The following is a 21,694-nucleotide window of genomic DNA, read 5'->3' on the forward strand; positions in this document are numbered from 1 at the left end:
TGACATTCGTGGAATAATAATAATACCAGCAAAAAATCTTAGATGCTTCAAAGTGTGTAGAAGAGCCTTTAAACAGTTAATGCTTTACCTCACTTCAGATTCAAGTATCAGATGTACACAAGCTGAACAGATCCAAGGATAAATGTTGGACTGTAATGTATTACAAAGGGTTGGACATTAGAATGAGCAGAACGTAAAGAACCAGACTGTTACCTGAGTGGCTGCTTTTGCTGCCCATCTGGCTCTCTGATTGGCTGTGGCTGACAGGGGCGATCTCCTGGCAGCTCTGGATTGGAGATTCTTGACCGGATGGGGCAGAGCTGGATGGTTTCTCGATGTTCTTTAGCTCCATCTCCTCATGGTGGATCCACAGGTCTGGAGGTCGCAGGTCTTTCTGACTTCCTTTCCTTTTCCCTGCACTGTGCGTGGCCCTCTTTCTACACACAAACACACACACACATACACACCTTACATGAACAGTATTTTGGTGTAATTTATTTTGAATATCTTGCCAATATTTGTTCTGCATTTCATAACATTTAGAGTAGGAGATCCAAACCTGGTTTTATAGACTGGTGTGTGTGTGTGTGTGTGTGTGTGTGTGTGTGTGTGTGTGTTGAGGAAACAAAATGGGAGTTTTCTTTCTCTTAAAATGCCAAAACACAATTACACTCATTAGCATCAGGCTCCTGTACTGTGTGTGTGTGTGTGTCTGTGTCTGTGTGTGTCTGCATACATAATAATAAGGTGAAAATTCAAGATGTTCTCTCTAACACACATCCCCTTCCTCTGTATACACACACCCACACACACACACACACACACACACACACACAAAACATTGTAGCAATTAAAGCGATTTATTAACTGCACTGATGTGCCAAAAGGGCACTTTACCTCATTTCGGTGTTAGCACTTGGTATATTCACTAGACATGTGTTTGTCAACGAGGGCGACACACTTTAACCGCATGGTTCAGCTCCTCTCATAAGCGCTGCGGCTATAATAATGAGTCAGCCTTAAGCCATGCTAGTCCTGTCAGTAGCTGTTAGATTAGCTAAGCTAATGATCTCAGATGACAAAAACAAGGGAGGAAATGGTCAAAACATGGACTTTTTATATATATTAGCACCTAGCTAATGATTGCGTACCTATACAAACATATTTTTCACACACAGTTTGAGCTTAAGATGCTGACTGCTTAGTTCACTCAGACGCTTGATTTGCGGCGCTAGCATTACAGCTAGCAAAGTCTTTCAGAAATACAGTGATTCATTAAAGCTCTCGAAGTCTGCAGATTATTTGTGTTAGTACTCAGAATCCTTGCCTGCTCAAAGAGTTAGCAAAGTAATGTACCTAATACTAGTGTTGAATAAAATCTTATGCAAATGTGAGAAATGTGCGCTAGTTTGTTTGAGGTTAGCTAGCCAGTAAGTTATGTGGGATGGTAGGAAGACATGTTGATGTTTCATGTTTCCCTGGACTTTTTTACCAGACATTTGATGTGTGTGAGAAACCCTAACATGTTTTTTATCCAATTCTACACTGATACATGTGGCACTTGTTTCAATTGATAGAATTATAGAATTCAACCTAATTCTCAGGCTGAAGTCAAGTCATAAGTATGGTGAGTGAAGTCCTGAAGAGCTCTGCACTGATTTTTCTATCTACCCGGCCTACTGTAAAAATATAGTAAATATGTAAACAACTGTGAGGTCATTTCTGGACTAGCATTACCACATGGAGGCTAATATTACAGAATTCTAACATCAACTATTAAAAATATGGTTGTTTATTTGTAGTTAATGGACCCAAAATCATTGCCCTTGTGTCTTCCTCTGAACACACACTAACAAAGTGTTGTTTTTTTTTGTCAAAGAGCCCTGACAGAAAACATACTGACCCCCTACTTCTACAGCAGTGTATATGGGGAAAGGGGAAGCAGCAGTGGCAGCTTCACTGCATGCAGCCAGATCTCAGAACAATGCATGAAAACACTTATCACAGCTTAGCATACATGCTACTGCTGTGTTCCGGTGCGAGAAGAAGCGCACATGGGCTTAGCAGGGCATAACGATCCCGCAAAGCAGTTTAGTACAACGATTATGTGGGAAAGGTGAAACTGACTCACTTCCTTTGTTGTGCGGAGGACCGCCGCGTGCAAATGAGGGCCACGATGACCACGACGACGATGGTGACGGCGCCCACAGACACCACGATGATAACTAGGAGGTTGCTGTTCTTCTGAGGGGTCACACTGCCGTGGGGGGGTCGCATCTGACCAATGGGGGGCTCTGAAACATACAATTTCAATGATATAAATGGACATTGCAGTGTTGCTGTGGTGATGGAGGAACCTGAACTAGGAACACTCAGGAGCCTGTTGATTTAACATCACAGATCATCAGCTGAATTACACAGAAACGAAGTTGTAAAAAAAAAAAAAAAAAAAATTCCTAATAGGCCATGCATTCAAATATTTTTTTCTCTCTTGTTTTTTTCGTGATAACGACAGGATTTTCTCAACATAACAAAAGTTATTTTTCTAGTTATTATGCCATAATATAATGCCATACCAAAAGTTGCTTCCTTGTGATCAGCACTTAATTTTTCTGTTTATTCTGCATAAGAGCATGTTCTAGAGGCATAATTATCACATCATGAACAATCGCAATCACTTTTACTTTTTACTTTTTTTTACTTGTTTTGTACTGTAGTGTAGTGGAGTGTAATGTACTGTAGTGGAGTGGAGTGGAGTGGAGTTAAGTGTAATGAAGTGTAGTGTAGTGGAGTGGAGTGTAGTGTGGTTTAGTGTAGTGTAATGTAGTGGAGTGTAATGTAGTGTAGTGGAGTGTAGTGGAGTGTAATGTAGTGTAGTGTAGTGTAGTGTAATGTAGTGGAGTGGAGTGGGGTGTAATGTAGTGGAGTGGAGTGGAGTGTAGCGTAGTGTAATGTAGTGGAGTGTAATGTACTGTAGTGGAGTGGAGTGGAGTGGAGTGTAGTGAAGTGTAATGTAGTGTGGTGTAGTGGAGTGGAGTGTAGTGGAGTGTAATGTAGTGTAGTGTAGTGTAGTGTAATGTAGTGGAGTGGAGTGGGGTGTAATGTAGTGGAGTGGAGTGGAGTGGAGCGTAGTGTAATGTAGTGGAGTGTAATGTACTGTAGTGGAGTGGAGTTGAGTGGTGTGTAATGTAGTGGAGTGGAGTGGAGTGGTGTGTAATGTAGTGGAGTGTAATGTAGTGTAGTGTAGTGTAATGTAGTGGAGTGGAGTGGAGTGTGGAGTGAGTGTAATGTAGTGGAGTGTAATGTACTGTAGTGGAGTGGAGTTGAGTGGTGTGTAATGTAGTGGAGTGGGTGGAGTGGAGTGGGTGGAGTGGAGTGTAATGTAGTGGAGTGGAGTGGAGTGTAATGTAGTGTAGTGTAGTGTAGTGTAGTGTAGTGTATTGTAATGTAGTGGAGTGGAGTGTAGTGAGTGTAATGTAGTGGAGTGTAGTGGAGTGGAGTGTAATGTAGTGAGTGGAGTGTAGTGTGGTGTAATGTAGTGGAGTGGAGTGTAATGTAGTGTAGTGTAGTGTAGTGTAGTGTAGTGTGTGTAGTGGAGTGGGGTGTAATGTAGTGGAGTGGAGTGGAGTTGAGTGTAATGTGGTGGAGTGGGTGGAGTGTAATGTAGTGGAGTGTAGTGTGAGTGTAGTGTAGTGTAGTGTAGTGTAGTGTAGTGTGAGTGTAGTGTAATGTAGTGGAGTGAGTGAGTGTAATGTAGTGGAGTGGGTGGAGTGGAGTGGAGTGTAATGTAGTGGAGTGGAGTGTAATGTAGTGTAGTGTAATGTAGTGTAGTGGTGTAATGTGGTGTAGTGTGGTGTAATGTAGTGTAGTGTGTAGTGTGGTGTAGTGTAGTGTAGTGTAATGTGAGTGGAGTGGAGTGGAGTGTAATGTAGTGGAGTGAAGTGTAGTGGAGTTTAGTGTAATGTAGTGGTGGAGTGGAGTGTAATGTGGAGTGGAGTGAGTTGAGTGTAATGTAGTGGAGTAGAGTGTAGTGTAATGTAGTGTAGTGGTGGAGTGTAATGTAATGTAGTGTAGTGTAGTGTAGTGGAGTGTAGTGAAGTGTAATGTAGTGGAGTGGAGTGGAGTGGAGTTGAGTGTAATGTAGTGTAGTGGAGTGTAATGTGGTGTAGTGTAGTGTGGTGTAATGTAGTGGAGTGGAGTGTAGTGTAGTGAGTGGAGTGGAGTGTAATGTAATGTAGTGTAGTGTAGTGGGTGGAGTGTAGTGAAGTGTAATGTAGTGGAGTGAGTGGAGTGAGTTGAGTGTAATGTAGTGTAGTGGAGTGTAATGTGGTGTAGTGTAGTGTAATGTAGTGTAGTGGAGTGGAGTGTAATGTAGTGGAGTGGAGTGTAATGTAATGTAGTGTAGTGGAGTGGAGTGGAGTGGAGTGTAGTGAAGTGTAATGTAGTGGAGTGTAATGTAGTGTAGTGGAGTGTAATGTAGTGTAGTGTAGTGTAGTGTAGTGTAGAGTTATGGCTGTAAATAAGACACTGAGAGCAAAGTCAGCGTCTCTCTCCCTCATTTTCACTCTCATAACACCTGTTCCTGTTTAGAAAATTGGAACTAATAAGCTCCCTCTTCTCTCGTCTGGACGCTAATTATTGTCATACAGCACCTGCATTCAGCACGCCGAAAAAAAGCTCAGCCCCAAACACAATAGCATCATGTTGTGCCAAATTGAAGGGCATCACCATTTTAACAGAACTGCTTTGCCCCGTTATCTCACAGTCTGTGAGCTGTTAACCTCTTTCCTCTCTCCCTTAACAGGCTTTATTTCTGCTAACAGGGTGATAAGGGGGAGCGATGGACACTCTGCTCATCCCTCGCTTCTTATTCTGACTGAAAGCAAGGTCCAGGTAATGAGTGACGCAGGAGTCGTTTACTTACTTTCACTAATACAGCGGATAAATGACAGGTCCAGTGTCTGTTACTGGGTGTGTGTTTGTGTTCATTGTTCTGGCTACACACTATAGATGCTCAGATCTGTCCCTGCTACTGTGGGGTAAAAGGTTTAGTAGAAATGTTGCACCACAGAGGGCATAGGGTTCTGCTTTTTCTGCTCTAAATACATGATTCTGGTTCTAAATCTACCCTTGTTTCTGATTGTGCAATCAGGTCTTCAATATCATGCACTGGGTTTGTGTTTGGCTCTGGTCCAATATGGAGGATGGTTTTGTTTCTGAAGTTTTTGATAAATCTGCTGTTTGGAAAATGTTTGGTATTTCTAGGTCTGGATCTTGTCCTAGTTCTGGTATAGATCTGAGATATGATTTGCTTCTGGTTCTGGCTTTCAGAGTTCTAAAAACTGGTGTGGTTCATTTGCATTTAGGAGCTGGCGTTTTGGGTGCGCTTCTAGATTAAGGTCTCATTCTTCAAGGACTAAACAGATGAGATCAGGATCAGATCTGAGACCTATAGGAGGCTTTTTTAACCATTATTTGTTCAGATCTAGTTTTGGGTTCGTTTCTTATGGATCTTGATCTATTTGCAATCTTGGTTTGATTATTCTGGATCTGGTTCTTCTACATAATGATTGGTTCTGCTTCTGGGTCTTGGTTAAGTCATATTGGGTTAGTTTTTACTTGATTCATGATTCATCTGTGATTGGTTCTGCTGTTGGGTCTGTTCTATTTCAGGCTACATCTAAACAAATCCAGATATATTTTAAAAACTTTAGCCTAATTTTGAAAGCGTGTTTGGCAAAAAAACTAAACACTTTCATAATTTTCAATCGTTAAAAGTTGCCCATCCAGACTGGAAACGTCTGACAAATGTACGTCCCGGTACTGTGCAGGAGCAAAACCTAAGACGCTTCGACCTTCGTCATTTCTGCCTGCTGTTTATTTACTTTCCGGCTCCTTGAAACTGAAGGTTTCCCATTTGAAATCCGTTTTCACAGTTCACACTGCGACGCAAAAAAATTCGCGATTTAGAAATTGGTACAAAACAAGGAGTGTGTGTGATTATTCCGGAGTTCTCCGCCTCTCCCTCGCCTCCAGAAACCCTTCAGCTAAATGGGACATTTCAATAAAAATCAGCTTTGCTTAACTTCAATCATGTCCAATCATCTGCGAACGAGACTCTATGAATTCTAATGTAAATGTGATAAGACGGCGGCGTGCGAATCACCCGGCCTGAGAATGCGCCTAATGTTTAATCGCATTCTTTTCTTTCCTCCGTGCTCGAAACGTATTGTAGATAAATTAGAGCAGACGGTACGAGTGGAGTGTAGAAGGAGGTCGCGTGGAGAATACGGTGGAAAAACCGTGTGTCTGAACATCTGAATGCAGTGTGTGTTTGTGTACTGTCTGTCTGTCTGTCTGTCTGTCTGTCTGTCTATCTATCTATCTATCTATCTATCTATCTATCTATCTATCTATCTATCTATAAAAAGATGTCCATCTGTTTGTCTTATTTTAGCCTCTAAAGCCTCAGATCTCCAGAGCATGTAATATCCTTTGTACACTTTTCTGCCCCACAAGGTTTAGACCATTTTCAGGATACATGGATTTTCTACATGTGTAAAATATTAGATTTGTTAATATTCAATAGGTTTATGTGTGTGTGTTTAATTTGGGGAGAACCCAGGGAATTATACACACACACACACACACACACATTTATAATACTTATGTGTCCGAGGTTCCCCAATAACACCTGCTGCAGCTGAACACATGCACACAGAACAGCCAACACACACACACACACACACACACACACACACACACACACACACACACACACACACACACGTGCACCACACATGCACACACAGACTCTAAAACACTTGTGTGCATCTGGTGATTATCCTGCTCAGTCTTAATTAAGAGATTTCCCCACAGAGTGCCCAGCGTCCCACACACAGGCAAAAAAACAACTGTGTGTGTGTGTGTGTGTGTGTGTGTATATACACTGGGGAAGGATAAAGCTCTCCTGCTGTGAAATCTTTTCTGAACAGCCATGAAAGTGTATTCTCTATCTGTCTGTCTGTCTGTCTGTCTGTCTGTCTGTCTGTCTGTCTGTCTATCTATCTATCTATCTATCTATCTATCTATCTATCTATCTATCTATCTATCTATCTATCTATCTATCTATCTATCTATCTATCTATCTATCTATCTATCTATCATTTTTGAGGCTTCACATCTCCAGAGCATCTAATATATTTTGCACATTTTTCTGGCCATAAGATTCAGAAGGGTGAAGTGTGCAATCTGATTGTCTCTCTGTCCTATTAATTACACACAAATTTCTCACTGGGTAACATCACGGAAATAGAGTTCATGTTAAACTGTACATTTTGAAGTGTTGAAGCACCACACAGAGTCTACAGCCACCTCAAAAAAAACCCTAAGACTTTAGAAAGCCATTCCATCACACAGCGGGGAAAAAAAAATCTTTACTCACAGGATGTAGTACTTTCTGTAAGTGCATTGTGGGAAATGATAGTAGGGTGTAGGGGTTAAGTGCTTACCGTTCAGGCTGCTCCTGTCAATCAGGTTATTGTCCGAAGGCCAGTAGGCACCGTCTCCATGGCGACCTGCCAGCAAGGACCAGATGTGAGTGAAAGCTTCCCGTGGACGTACAATTAATACCGATTTTTAAGCACTCGAGTGTTATCCCTTCTTAGTAAAAAAAAAAAAAAAAAAAAAGTGTGTGTATGTTTCCGAATTGTGTTAGGAAATCTTTTTGGCTGTGTCTGTGTGCTATCGTCCGCATCTGCACTTTCAGCATGGAGAAGAACACTTCACAAAATACACACTTTTACAAGAAGGTGTAGCTCACAGTGTCAGTAGCTTCTCTCGAAATGTGTCTGGTAGCTTTTAAGTGCTGTACAGTTTTCTGGGGAATAAAAATATGGTAGAAAGAACAAGTTCTGGCTGCACCTTAAATTAAGTCTATATGGACAAAAGTTTTTGAACACCCTGTTTTACATTTAGTCTCCATTTCCGGTTATGACCCTTATAATGACCTTCACTCTTCTGGGAAGATGTTACAGTAGAGGAACTCCATTTAAATTTAATTTCATCCTGAAAGGGTTCAATAGGATTAAGGTCAGATATAGCAGACCAGTCAAGATCTTCCAACCCATGGAAATATAATATAGCCCTCTCTGTGCAGCGCGCAGTCGCACGTGTCAAAACAAGCAGCATCTGGTGTCAGTGTTTGGCCTCTAGAGGCCGCTCTCGTAATGACAGCAGACTGGAAGACAGAAAAACTCATAGAAAATCAGTAGGGTTTTTGCCAATAGCCGATTGTTCCAGGAATCATCTGGCAAAACCAATGAATCGGTCGACCTCTAACATTGTACATGCGGAGATGCTTTTCAGCTAACCACAAATGTAAAGCGTTGCTATTTCTGGGCTTTTCTGCCTCATCTTACTCATCTCCAACCCATTTCTTCTCACAGAACATTTTTTTGCACAAAACACTAGAATGTGCTGTGTATAAAAAATGCAACAATTTCTGAAATATTTAATCCACCAACTACTTTTTTTTAAAATCCCTTCTGTTTTTCTATAGAAGGCTCTATAGTAGAGTAAAACACCCAGCGTAGGACACAAACTGCACACTACAAGCAGCGTGAGTAAATCATTTCACCCACTTTGATGCTTCCTAAGGGTTTTTATTCCTTTAGAATCACAGTCCTGATCAAACATGGCCAGACCTGCTGATCTTTCTACACTTCTTACAATCCCTCTGCACCGTGAGAAAAAACGTTGTATTAAGCACTAAGTTCAGGGCTATTACACTGGGGGAACATTTGAGCTTCTTCCCTAACACGATGTTCTAATAAGTCAGGACAAAGAGGTGACAGAGGATCGGGGCAGGACCGGGAACCTGAACGCGTCTCAGCATAGCTTCAGAAAATCGCATATGCACAGTTTTATTGCTTCTGCTATGAGACCTTGTTACTCATTTTCATCCTCGGGCTTTGTGTGTGTGTGTGTGTGTGTGTGTGTGTGTGTGTGTGTGTGTGTGTGTGTGTGTGTGTTGACGAGCTGGAGTAAGTGAGTGAGGAAGAATTTGTTGAGAGAAATAGAGAGAGAAAAAAATAAAGAATGGTCACATTAGTCGGAGCCCAAACCACAACAAGACAGTTTTTCGTTGTTGGTGCTACTCATCAATCAAACGCACTTCAGCTACGCTTGTCACTCCTTCGGCTGTGTTCATATCTTACGTTTATAAACCTGTATAAAATCTCATTTTACACGCATGTTACGTCTCATTGTTTCCATGTTACCATTGTTACGTCTCATTGCTACCATTGTTACAAATGTTATGGCTATTGTTACCATTGTTACGCATGTAAAGTCTCACTGTCACACGTCACTATTGTCACGCATGTACAGTCTCATTGTTACATGCTACCAATGTTATGCATGTCAGGTCTCATTGTTACAAGTTATCGTTGTTAAGCATGCTATGGCTATTGTTACCAATGTTACGCATGTTATGTCTCATTGTTACATGTTAAGCATGCTATGGCTATTGTTACCAATGTTACGCATGTCGAGTCTCATTGTTACACGTTACCAATGTTACGCACCTAAGGTCTCATTGTTACACGTTACCAATGTTACGCATGTCAGGTCTCATTGTTACACGTTATCATTATATGCATGCTATGGCTATTGTTACCAATGTTACACATGTCGAGTCTCATTGTTACACGTTACCAATGTTACGCATGTCAGGTCTCATTGTTACACGTTACCACAGGGCAGTCTCACCCCAAAGCGTCACATATCGACGCTGTGGATGTTGCGTCGGACGGCGTCCACATCCGACGCCGAGGGTACCCCTTCGCCGCTTTTGACGAGAGACGGAACCTCCCCTCGCCTCGCTTTTCGACGCAGATGGTTGAGAGCCCGTGTGCTACACTTTTCAACGCAGATCGCTGTCCTATACACTGAATAAAGTATTATCTATCATAATAAGTGTACAGGAATAATTTTTAAATTTCGAAAAATCCTGAAGATGTCCGTAGCCCTAACCCTAACCCTAACCCAAACCCTAACCCAAACCCTAACCCTAACCCTAACCCAAACCCTAACCGTAACCCGCAAATGGGGTTCCGTCCATCTGCGTCAAAAAGCGAAGCGAAGGGTTTCCCGTCCCTCTACGTCAAAAAGCGACGCGAAGGGGGTACCCTTGGCGTCGGATGTGGACGCCGTCCGACGCAACATCCACAGCGTCGATATGTGACGCTGTGGGGTGAGACTGTGTTGGTTACCAATGTTACGCATGTCAGGTCTCATTGTTACACGTTATCGTTGTTAAGCATGCTATGGCTATTGTTACCAATGTTACGCATGTTATGTCTCATTGTTACACGCTACCATTTCTACGAATGTTACGTCTCATGGTTCCTCTTGTTATGCACGCTACATCTCATTAATACCATGTTACCGTTGTTACGCCTCATTGTTACAAATGTTCTGCAATGTTCTGCACTGATTTCTCTTCAGTGCTGCTCAGCGATGAGGGGTCCTTCCTGTCTATTACTCTAGAACAGACACTATATGGACAGAAGTATTGGGACACCTGACTTTTCCAGCCATATGTGGTTCTTCCCCAAACTGTTACCGCAAAGTAGGTAAGTTGGCCAGATATGCTTTACATGGGTTGAATTGGAAGACCCTCAACCCTATTGAACCCCTTTGGGATGAATGTGAATGCTGATTGCACCCCAGGTCTCCTCACCTCACTCACTACTTGACTTTACTAATACGCATATAGCTAAATGAACACAAATGCAATAAGATCGCTTCAAAGCACTGAAACTGGAGACTCCTTCAATAATAGCTTTGACGATTATATGTTATTTCTTACTTTTAGAATACATTTATAATTTAGTTTTTAGATTAAATCTTGTGAAATAGTGGTTACTATGAAAACAAGGACGTGTGAGAATTATTGAACCAGTGTGCGTGTGTGTGTGTGTGTGTGTGTTCAATGTGTCGCACATTGAGTTGATTTATCCTGAGCTCTGAGCCTCAGTGGGGCTTTTTTCCCCGCAGCCCAGTGAGTCATTGAGCCTTTGGTGTGTCACACACAAACACACATGGAAGTGCTTTTACAAAGAATCTTTCTTATTCTATGAACAATTCATGTGGGAGTGTGTTTATGTGTGTTTGTCCAAAGAGCATGCCGGCGACTGCACATCGATCTCGAGGACACGTGTCTGTCTGACATTCGGCGAGCGTTCAGACGTCCCGCGGTCCAGGAAGACGAGCGTCTGCTCTGTTGTTTAAGAAAAATGGCCTTGTTTTAAAGACAGGAAAGAGACAGACGCTGGATTGTGTCCTTCGGTGTGTGAAAAGGGAGCGGTGAGAACGTTTCTCGCCGCCGTGTGAATCTGCATGTTAAACAGAGCAGAGCTCAGAGTGTTCCTCATCACACAAGTGTTTCATCAGCGCGTTGTTCATTTTTATTAAATGTGCATCAGGAGTTTACAAAAAAACAGTTAATATCAACCTACGGGGTGCGTTCATTTTAACTACTGTATCCTCTCTCTCTCTCTCTCTCTCTCTCTCTCTCTGTATTTCCCCTGGACTGTAAAGTATCTCTCTATGTCTCTTTTTCACCAAGTCATTATCTATCTATCTATCTATCTATCTATCTATCTATCTATCTATCTATCTGTCTGTCTGTCTGTCTGTCTGTCTGTCTGTCTGTCTGTCTGTCTGTCTGTCTGTCTGTCTATCTGTCTATCTATCTATCTATCTATCTATCTATCTATCTATCTTCTTACTGCATCCTTCTCTATTTATCTCTCTCTCGCCAAGTCGCTCTGTTTCTCTTTATCTTTCTCCCTGCCTCATTGTTTCTCTCTCTCTCTCTCTCTCTCTCTCTCTTTCTATCACTTTGACTTTCTCAATTTCTTGCCATTTCTCTCTCACTGCCTCCTTCTGTCTGCATTTCTTTATCTCTCTCTGCTCATCTGTCTTTTGTTTGCTCTCTTTCTTTTCCCGCCTCCACCCATCTCAGTCTGCTTTTCTATCTGTATGTCTGGAGTACTGTTATAATCTCTTTCTTTCTCTCCCCCTCTCTTTTAGAGTGTCTTTGTGTCTCCTTCTGACTTTGTATTTCTCTATCTCTCGTTCTTACCATTGTCTCTATCTCTGTCTCTCTCCATCTTTCTCATCCGTCTTTAATTTTCTCTGTCTTTCTCTCCGCCCTCTACCTGTCTCAATCTGATTCTGAATCTGTCTGTCTGTCTGTCTGTCTGTCTCCCCCATCCTGTTTATTCTTATATCTATGTTCCCTTGTCCTCAATCTGTTTCTCTTTCCATTTTCTACCTATCTTTCCATCTGACTGTCTCGCTCACTCTCACTCTCTCCGTTTCTTTTTCTCTGTGTGAATTATTATTGCTAAGTAGAAATGAATAGCAATAGTTGCCTCCTCTGTAATGAGCTTTAATGTTAATTAAAACAAAACCAGTGTTGAGAGAGACAGAGAATCCACCTCTGTCCCATCACCCTCGTTTTCTTTTTTTCCCTCGCTGTCCTTTTACAAAAATGTTACTCCAAAATAGTAAATGTTTGATAACTTCCTTCTGCTTAACTCAGATAGGATGGAAGTACTTTTACTAGAACCACGTGCAGCTAGAGGTAAACTTCCGGATTATTTAGCATCTCTGGATGGTAAATCTGTCCGACAGCAGACAAAGATCTTGTTGTGATTATTGACCTTTGAGGCTCATGTGAATAACATGATACCGTGGATAATACCAGGATAACTTTGTTTCATCTTAAATTTTTTTTTGCAAAAATTAGAAATATGATGTCGTTACAGGATGTGGAAAAACTAGATCATGCTTTTGTTACATCGAGATTAAACCCACTGTTCAAGGAAGTGCATAAATATGCATCAGTTCGTCCAAAATGCAGCAGCAAGAGTCCTTACCAGAACCAGGAAATATGACCACATCACCCCTGTTTTACAAAATACTACTTCTGATGTATAAAGCACTGAACGGTCTCGAGCCGCAGTATTTAAACAAACTTTTGATCCCCCAGGCCTACTTAGATCAAAAGGTGCAGGCTATTTGTTGGTACCTAAAATAATGAAGACTACAGCAGGGGGCAGATCTAACGCTCTTACAATACAGTAATGGAATTGTTAAACAATTAGTGTTTGGGACTCAGACACGGTCTCAAAGTTCAAAACATTCATTCAGTCTAGCCTTTTGTCAGTAGGTCTTCCTTAGGTTTTAGATCTGCCTCTCTGGAGTCCCATCTTACACCCTGATCACTTCTTAAAAATCTTTATTTTCTCTCTTCTAGTCTCTCCTGTTATGAAAACATGCCCCTGAGGTTTCAATGACCAATGTTCCTGTCCTTTCTTCTCTTCGGATCTGCCTGGTTTATCTTGACGTCCCACTGGTCCCACTAAAGGTTTCTCTCTCATTCTTTTATAACTTTATAACACATTCTTTAATATAACCTTATTACCGCTTTATCTGTGTTAAGCTGCTTTGAGACAATGTCCATTGTAAAAATTGCTCTACAAATAAAATTTAATTCGAATTGAAATAGCCTCATCTGCGGTTCGTCTAATTGATTGTGACTCTGCACTCTGAGAAATGACTCATCTTCAGATTAGAAAGGAAAAAGAACAAGTTGAATGAATGGATATAGACCAGCGGTCCCCAACCTTTTTTGCGCCACGGACTGGTTTAATCTCTGCCAATATTGTCACGGACTGGCTTTTAAGGTGTGGTGGATAAATACAACAAAATAAAATAATACAACCATATAAACTGGTATTTTCTAAATATAATAATAATTAAATGGTACCACTGTGTTGTTTTTTGTTTATTTTGCTCGCTTGGGGGTTTGAATTTAGCAGTAATGTATTATGTGATAGCGGCCGGAGCCCCTTTAAGAAGGTAGCGGATGGAGGTAAGACATGTGACCGAGGCATCATGACATGCATCAAGAGTGAGTCATAGACAGATGTGGCGGAGAGAATCCGGTATTTTTCCAAAATAAAACCGATCAGAGTCAGAAAATAAATAGAACGGAAATAATGTAAGTTATGCATTTCTTTCTGTGCGGCCCGGTACCAATTGACCCACAGCAATGGGGTTGGGGATCACTGCTATTAGAGGACAGACACTCAGTCAATATCGCATGTTTATTTCGTATCTAAATAGAAAGAGATTGCAAACTTGTAACCTTTTTAATGAAGATCATTTACCCTAGTTAGAGCCATGGGTCACATCCAGATTGCACACCTCGTATCCTACGGAATCGCATCGTGGCAAATCAAATGGAAATCGGATCGCACTGCATCGTAATGGGGTGAATCGTATCGCATTATCGGTAGCTGCTTCATATGTATCTTTAATGTATCATATCTTTAATCGCATCGTCGAATCGCATCCCTATTACATATACATGAGTATAAATTTGCTCACCTTGGTCATTGGCCATCTTGTCCGGATGTTCGACTGCGGCAAAACGAAACAAAAAGAGAAAATCAATGAACCATAAAGGGACTACAATTCAACAGTACAGTGAGCTATCATCATCTGAAAGCAAATGAACCCTGGCACTCTGACTGAAATGCAAACACAATACCATAAGCTGACGTCATATCACTGTTAGTTCTAAGAGCTTCCCTGTCAGGATCACTTCAATCAGACAGAAATGCATACTTGAGCACCAAGAGGAATACATAAAGTTTTACATGTACGTTGTTTAGAAGAAATAAAAAAGCTGGTGTGAGTGTAATTTCCCAGTTAACGCCAGCGCTTTCTATTGTTTGTAAGCCGTTTGCTTTTTCACAACGGTTGCTAATTTAATGGTACGAATTGAACGCCTATGCACTGTCACACAACAGCAGGTGTGATGTTCAGAACTCTTTTCTCAACCGAGATGCGGGCTTCGGGTATCACCAGTTCTCAGTCCAAGTAAAATGACCATGATGGCACCATGATGGCCAGAACAGTGGCCAAAATTTTGTCGCCTCCCGTTTATCGCGGTAGTAAAGTGCCAAATCCGAGCGAAAAATCTAATTTCTGCGAACGGAAGCCACCCCAAAAATGCTGTTTTTATTGTTTCAGCCATAAATCATCCTCCCACACACTTTAAACTCACACATAAAACATTTACAGGAAAATAGCGAGATAAATTTTGTGTAAATTCGTAGAAATCTCTTATAATTCATAGTGAGTTAAAGATACACGTCACCGCATTCTTTATTCTCATTGGCTAATTTGGTGACGTTTGTCTTTAACTCCGCCCTTTTTTTAAGGTCAGAGGATACTCCAACCAATAAATAAGCAGCAACCTATGGTTTCTTGTAATGTTACTCATTCTTTATGATGAACTGAAATCATATGTATATATGTGTGTATATATATATATATATATATATATATATATATATATATATATATATATATATATATATATATATATATACACACACACTTACACAAACTTACACACTCTATGGACAAAAGTTTGTAGATACCCGACCATAAGATTCATAAGTGCTTTTTGAGCATCCCATTTCACATTTTATTCACTGTCATAACCTTTATTATTTTAGAAAGATGTTCCACTAGATTTTGTGGAGATTTGTGGGTATTTATTTAGCCGTTGGCTGTTAGTAAAGTCAGGTACTAATGTAGGTGAAGTAAAAAGGTCCGCGTTCACATTCATCCCAAAGGTGTTTAACAGGGTTGGAGTTTTATAACAGGAGATCTTCAACTCCAACCCATGAAAAAAAACATCTTCATGGAGCTGGCTTTGTGCACAGAGGCACTGTAATGCTGACAGTGTTTGGGTCTCCTAGTTTAAGTGAAGAGAAAATTCCAAGCTACTGCATCTAAAGACGTCCTACACAATTTTACTGCAACAGTTTTGGGGATGAACCTCATATGGGTGAGTGGAAACGTCCTGTGTCCCAATAATTTAGTCCATATATTGTGTATTGTAACACTATAAAAATGTGGCAAATAATGTAAATTATATAATTTACATTATAATTTATTTAGATATAATAAATAATAAATTTTGACTTTCTTTTTAGGAAAAAAAGGAATCATCTTTGTAGCAAAAGTCTAGATGGCCATTTTTGTGACACGTCCACTTTTTTTTTTAAATACCAATGCGTAGTGCGTTCAGATTTAATCATGCAAAAATTCATTATTATGTCGCCTACATTATCTCATCATATATAAACACACACATTTCTGTTACTTCAGGTTAAGCAGGACAACCTAAATAACACTTCCTGTTCAATTAGAGTCGAAGCTTTCCACCATTCTGCCTAATGATAAACCTGTTTAACCTCCTGAACTAGGGGGACCTGAACAAAGCTCTCAGGACCCCTACACACACACACACACACACACACACACACACACACACACACACACACACACACAATGAGCTGTGAGACACCAGATGCTAGAGATCACGTTAATTAAGCTTTCCTGCATCTGTGTGTGTGTGTGTGTGTGTGTGTGTGTGTGTGTGTGTGTGTGTGTGTGCTTATATGTGTGTTTTGTATTTTTCTCACTGTCATCAACGTGTCCTGATGATGATGGATGACAGATACAGTGAATTTACACACACACACACACACACACACACACACACACACACACACACACAGCGGTTTTCTCATAAATTCCAGAATTGGGATGCTGCTGCAATCTGGTGCTCTGAGAGCTGATTCATGTCATATAAAGACGTGAAGTGTGTGTTACTTAAAAACGGTGCATATATACTGTATATATAAACACAAAGTCTCTTTCTATCATTACTTCTCTGAGTCTCTTAATTCAGTGTATGTGTGAATGTACCTTTAGACGTCTTGTACTGGACAGGCTCCGACAGAGGCCCCACCCCCTTCGCGTTTTTGGCTTGGATGCGGAAATAGTAGACGGTGTCCAGATTTAGATCCATGACCTGATGGGTGAGTCTGTCTCCGGTTATGGGCTCCATCACCCAGTCATCAATCGCCATGTTTTTATCTAATGTGTAGTACACTATATAACCTGGGAGAGAGAGCGAATATGTGTGTGTGAGAGAGAGAGAGAGAAAGAAAGAGAGAGATAAAAGGGTTAATTGAAAATTGGATGTAAATTTAGTCCAGAGGTTTAGCATGCGACTGTGCTGTAATATTTATGAAACTGTGTGTGTGTGTGTGTGTGTGTGTGTGTGTGTGTGTGTGTGTGTGTGTGTGAAAATGTTTGCTCTCGCAAGTAAAGGATTTGACCTCATTTTTAATGATCATCAGGGTCAAGGTAAGTATAGCAGTTTTATCAGTTTAGCAGTTTTAGTCACTGAACTCAGCTACTGACATGTAAATGGGAGACTGGAGGAAATCATAGAACCTGTAGGACAACCTCAGAGACACTGGGAGAACATGCTGGACTGTAACCCAAGCTCTGGAGAACCTGGAGTTATGTGTGTTATGTATTTACTCTACCGTGAACGTGTGTTGGTGATATTCAGCAAAATTCTACGTCCATTTCTACGCTCTCAGAACTCTTCTTCACACCAACGTCATTTTCTAAATTGATTTCATTTAACGCTCCACCACATTGTGCACCTGATTCCGAAATGGCTTCCTATTCACTTAATATGTTCTATACATATGAATAATTAGGGGTGACCCTGAACAGTCATAGAATCGAAGTTTCGATAGGAGGAGCCTGAATCAACTAATGCTTACAGTTGAATTTTTACAGAGGTGCTATGAAATAAGGATCGTGCCATTTTAGTTACATGGGGGTGCTCAACGTCTGATTTCGCACAGAACTACCGGTTTTCTTTCGGTAAGTTCATATACAACCAATTATAATAATAATGTTGTCAATGTGAAAAAGGAGGATTTGAATAAATATCTGTAACGTGTGCGAATAAATCTGACCCCGCCCCCCCCGTGACAGGTTTGACTTTCCATGATCCATGACTGACACAGGAGCGTCTCGGCTGCGGGGAATTCAATTATTTAACAACGTCTGGGGATTCTGTAAAGGCATTTTCTGATATCTGGTTGTTTTTTCTTCGGTGCATTGACGGCGCTCGCAAAGGCGATTTAATCGATTTCATCTGATTTGCCGACACAAGAAATGCAAATCCTGTCTGCGGTGTGGCTTTTCTGCACTTATTAATTTGTTATTCTTTAGGTTTATTGATTCAAAAGGTTTTAAAGATTTTCTTCTATAAATTTGAGTGCGGTTTTGTATATCATATCGTCGCTTTAAAATGTTATGAGGAATCGTAACACCCCCCCTCCCTCCCTCCCAATGATTTGACGATTCCGATTCAATCCTCAGTCAGGGAAACCCTTTTTAATAAACCAACACTGGGGCTCTACAATGTCTTATAGAAGGGGTTTGGAGAGAAATCCAGCAGCTGTGAGAGGTGTGACTTTTACAGTACAATATATTGTTCCCGGAATCCTGAATACGATTTTCTGTTCGTGAAAGACAGACAAAAAAGTTTGCAAAACTGGGATTTATGGATTTTTATTTCTATTTTTTTTTTTCGGAAAGATAAATATTCCGGATTTGTATTCGAACAGTGAAATTCTTTCTGACAGCCTGCGAACGCCTAAACTGCAGTACGGTTTTTACACAAAACACCATTCTGTCAAGTCGAACCCACAGCACACAGGGAGGGATACAAATATAGCTTAGAAGAAGCAGGACATGTTTGCCAAGTCTTATTCTTATGCAGGAGGTAATTCTGAGCTGTGCACACACACACACACACACACACACACACACACACACACATGCCTACAGAGACATTTGACAATCCATACATAAACACACACACACCTACAGAGACATTTGACAATTCACACACACACACACACACACACACACACACACACACACACACACACACGCAGGCTTGACATTATTACACTTTCACTAAATGTAGCCAAATACATTATACCGGCAAAATGTTTGCGGCCACATAAATATGGTATGTGCTTTTTGAGCATCGCTTTCCACATTTCCACAATGTGCTTGTGGAGATTTGTGTTCTTCAGACACAGGGGTGTTAAAGTCAGGTAGTGATGAAGGTGAGGTGAGAAGGCCTGGGGTGCAGTCAGTGTTCCAATTCATCCTAAAGGTGTTCAACAGGGTTAAGGTCAGAGGTCTATAGCAGGCCACTCAAGATCTTCCACTCCAACCCATGTACACCATATTTTCTTGCGTTGTGCACAGGGGCATTGCTATGCTGGAACAGGTTTGGGTTTCCAAGACGTCCTATACAATTGTGTGCCTCCAGCTTTATGGAAGCAGTTTGGAGAAGAACCACATTTGGCAGGAAAGTTCAGCTGTCCCAATTCCTTTTTTTTTTAGATTTTTCTTCAGAAATCTTCTGCCTTCAATGACATGGTTGTTAATTGTTAATTTTATTGGAATAAACTGATTGATTGATTGATTGATTGATTGATTGATTGATTAATTGATTGATTGATTGAATGTTTGGCTGATTGGTTTATTGGTTGATTCCTGATTTCTGGTATAATTACGAGGTGGATCGATAGCAAATAGAAGATTTGGTTCATTTTTTTTTTCCAGATTACACAACCCAGACAGGAAACCTTCACTCCTGAGTCAAACAGACCCTGTTTAGCACCAGTTGCTCACGTAGTACGAAAGTGAAGAACGCAACTAATGGACAGCAGACGTCTTGTCCTCGTCTGCCATCAGAAGAAAACGGTTGAAATTAGTGAGAAAGGAAGAAGCCTGTGCTCACCTGTGATCTTGCCATTAGCTTCGAGTGGCGGCTGCCAGCTGATGAGGATGGATCGGGGACGACCCTCTCGACCAATCACGGTCAGGTCCTTCGGGGCGGAGCTCGGTGCTACAGAATGCAAATGAAATGTGCAGGAAGAGTTAGTGTCAGTGTTAATTAATTGTCTTTTTGCTCTTTTCAACATCTGTTGAGTGGCCTGCAAAGTTGTGTGCTGAAATACCAAGACTGAGACATTGTTCCGGAAACAATTAATTTGTTGAAAGAAATGGAATAAATGTCCGTAGCTGAAACTAAAACACGGCACAGACGGAAAAAAAGAAAAGAAATCGCAACGATCCTACAAAAGAAAATATCCACCAGGCATGAAGAAAATCTGAGCTCAGAAATATGGGCCACATGAAATATTTTGGCCTGGAGGCATCTAACCTTCCACCTATTCAACAAAACCTCAATTAATCTTTTCAAATGAAATCACAGAGGAAAACACACACACAGCTGGCAGAAATAATAACACGGCCTATTTGGAAGTGTTTTCTTTGCCGTGTGTGTGTGTGTGTGTGTGTGTGTGTTTGCTTAGGAAACTGTGTAATTAAGCTTTGTATATTAGCTGGGGTAAACAACAAAATGAGGCACCACACAGCACGGAAGCGTAACAATAAGAGGTTTTTTACAAAACCCAGCACAGATCATTGCTTGTTTAAGCAGCAGTGCATTCTGGGTAATGTGTGGAACGAGAAAAGTGTGTGTGGTGGGGTGTGTGTGTGGGAGAAATCCCACGGTTTGTAACCAAGCTCTGAACAAAGTCTCGAAGGAATTATGCAAGAAACACACAAACACACACACACACACACACACACACACACACACACACACACACACACACGTAGTTGGAAGATGAGAAAAGCCGGTTGTCTTGATGAGGTAATGACTGAAGCGAGGAGCCAAATCCACCCGCACCAGAGCTGCATTTCTAAATGCGATAAATATAGAAACTTTGAAAGAGAGAATGAGTTTCCTAAAACGTCCGCAACAATCAAATCTGGGAAATGAGAAAATGAATAAAGTGTTCGGTTGCTTCATCATGTGAACAATCAAACCAACACAAACAATATCTGAGTCATTATGATGAACCATATAAAGAAAATCGTATGAACTTACCCGCTTCATATGTAGTGGCGTGTGCAGTCATACTCCACGTGCTCGACTTGCGTCCTTTTGTTACCATGACAGCAAACTCGTACATGGTGTTGGGCTTCAGACCCGTTACAGTGTGACTCAGTCCTGTGGTGTCTGCAGACTGGACACACACACACACACACACACAGTTGTCGATCTGTCTATTTATCATTCATGTCATTTATCTAGTTTTCATCTATTTGCATATCCATATATTTATCCATCCATTCAATCATCCATCAATCAGTCCATCTGTCCATCCAGCCATCTATTTACTAATTATATCATCCATCACTCCATATTCAGCTCTCCAGTGGTCTACTCATCTACTCATCATCTAACCATCCACTCACTCATTCACAAATTCATCCATCCGACTATCTGTCCATACATCGAACCATCTGTGCAAATACTCTGTAACGATCAAGTCATTCATCTGTCTATTTATCCATCCATTCATTTATTCAGCCACCCCCTCCATCCATCCATCCATCCATCCATCCATGCATCCATCCATCCATCCATCCATCTATCCAATCATTTGTCCTGCTGTCTATATATTTATTAAGTTATTGTTTCATTCATCTATCTATCTATCTATCTATCTATCTATCTATCTATCTATCTATCTATCTATCTATCTATCTATCTATCTATCTATCTATCTATCTATCTATCTATCTATCCCATCCATTCATCCATCCATCCATCCATCCTTTTATGAATCCC

The 21,694-nt window shown here is 40.9% G+C and overlaps 1 protein-coding gene across 4 annotated transcripts in view; it reads right to left on the minus strand.

Annotated features, from left to right (window-relative positions):
* dcc (DCC netrin 1 receptor) overlaps positions 1-21,694 on the minus strand; it is a 241,742-nt gene that overhangs the window by 17,697 nt on the left and 202,351 nt on the right. For all 4 annotated transcript variants that reach the window (XM_046839225.1, XM_046839228.1, XM_046839227.1 and 1 more), the window contains exons 18-24: positions 20,948-21,086; positions 19,790-19,897; positions 16,867-17,061; positions 14,467-14,499; positions 7,512-7,577; positions 2,132-2,294; positions 214-437 (exon numbers count right to left, since the gene is read on the minus strand). In XM_046839225.1, the coding sequence (XP_046695181.1) occupies positions 214-437; positions 2,132-2,294; positions 7,512-7,577; positions 14,467-14,499; positions 16,867-17,061; positions 19,790-19,897; positions 20,948-21,086 (928 nt within the window). The remainder of the gene's footprint in view (positions 1-213; positions 438-2,131; positions 2,295-7,511; positions 7,578-14,466; positions 14,500-16,866; positions 17,062-19,789; positions 19,898-20,947; positions 21,087-21,694) is intronic.

Source organism: Silurus meridionalis, chromosome 25 (assembly GCF_014805685.1).
Source record: "Silurus meridionalis isolate SWU-2019-XX chromosome 25, ASM1480568v1, whole genome shotgun sequence".
Lineage (NCBI taxonomy): Eukaryota > Metazoa > Chordata > Actinopteri > Siluriformes > Siluridae > Silurus > Silurus meridionalis.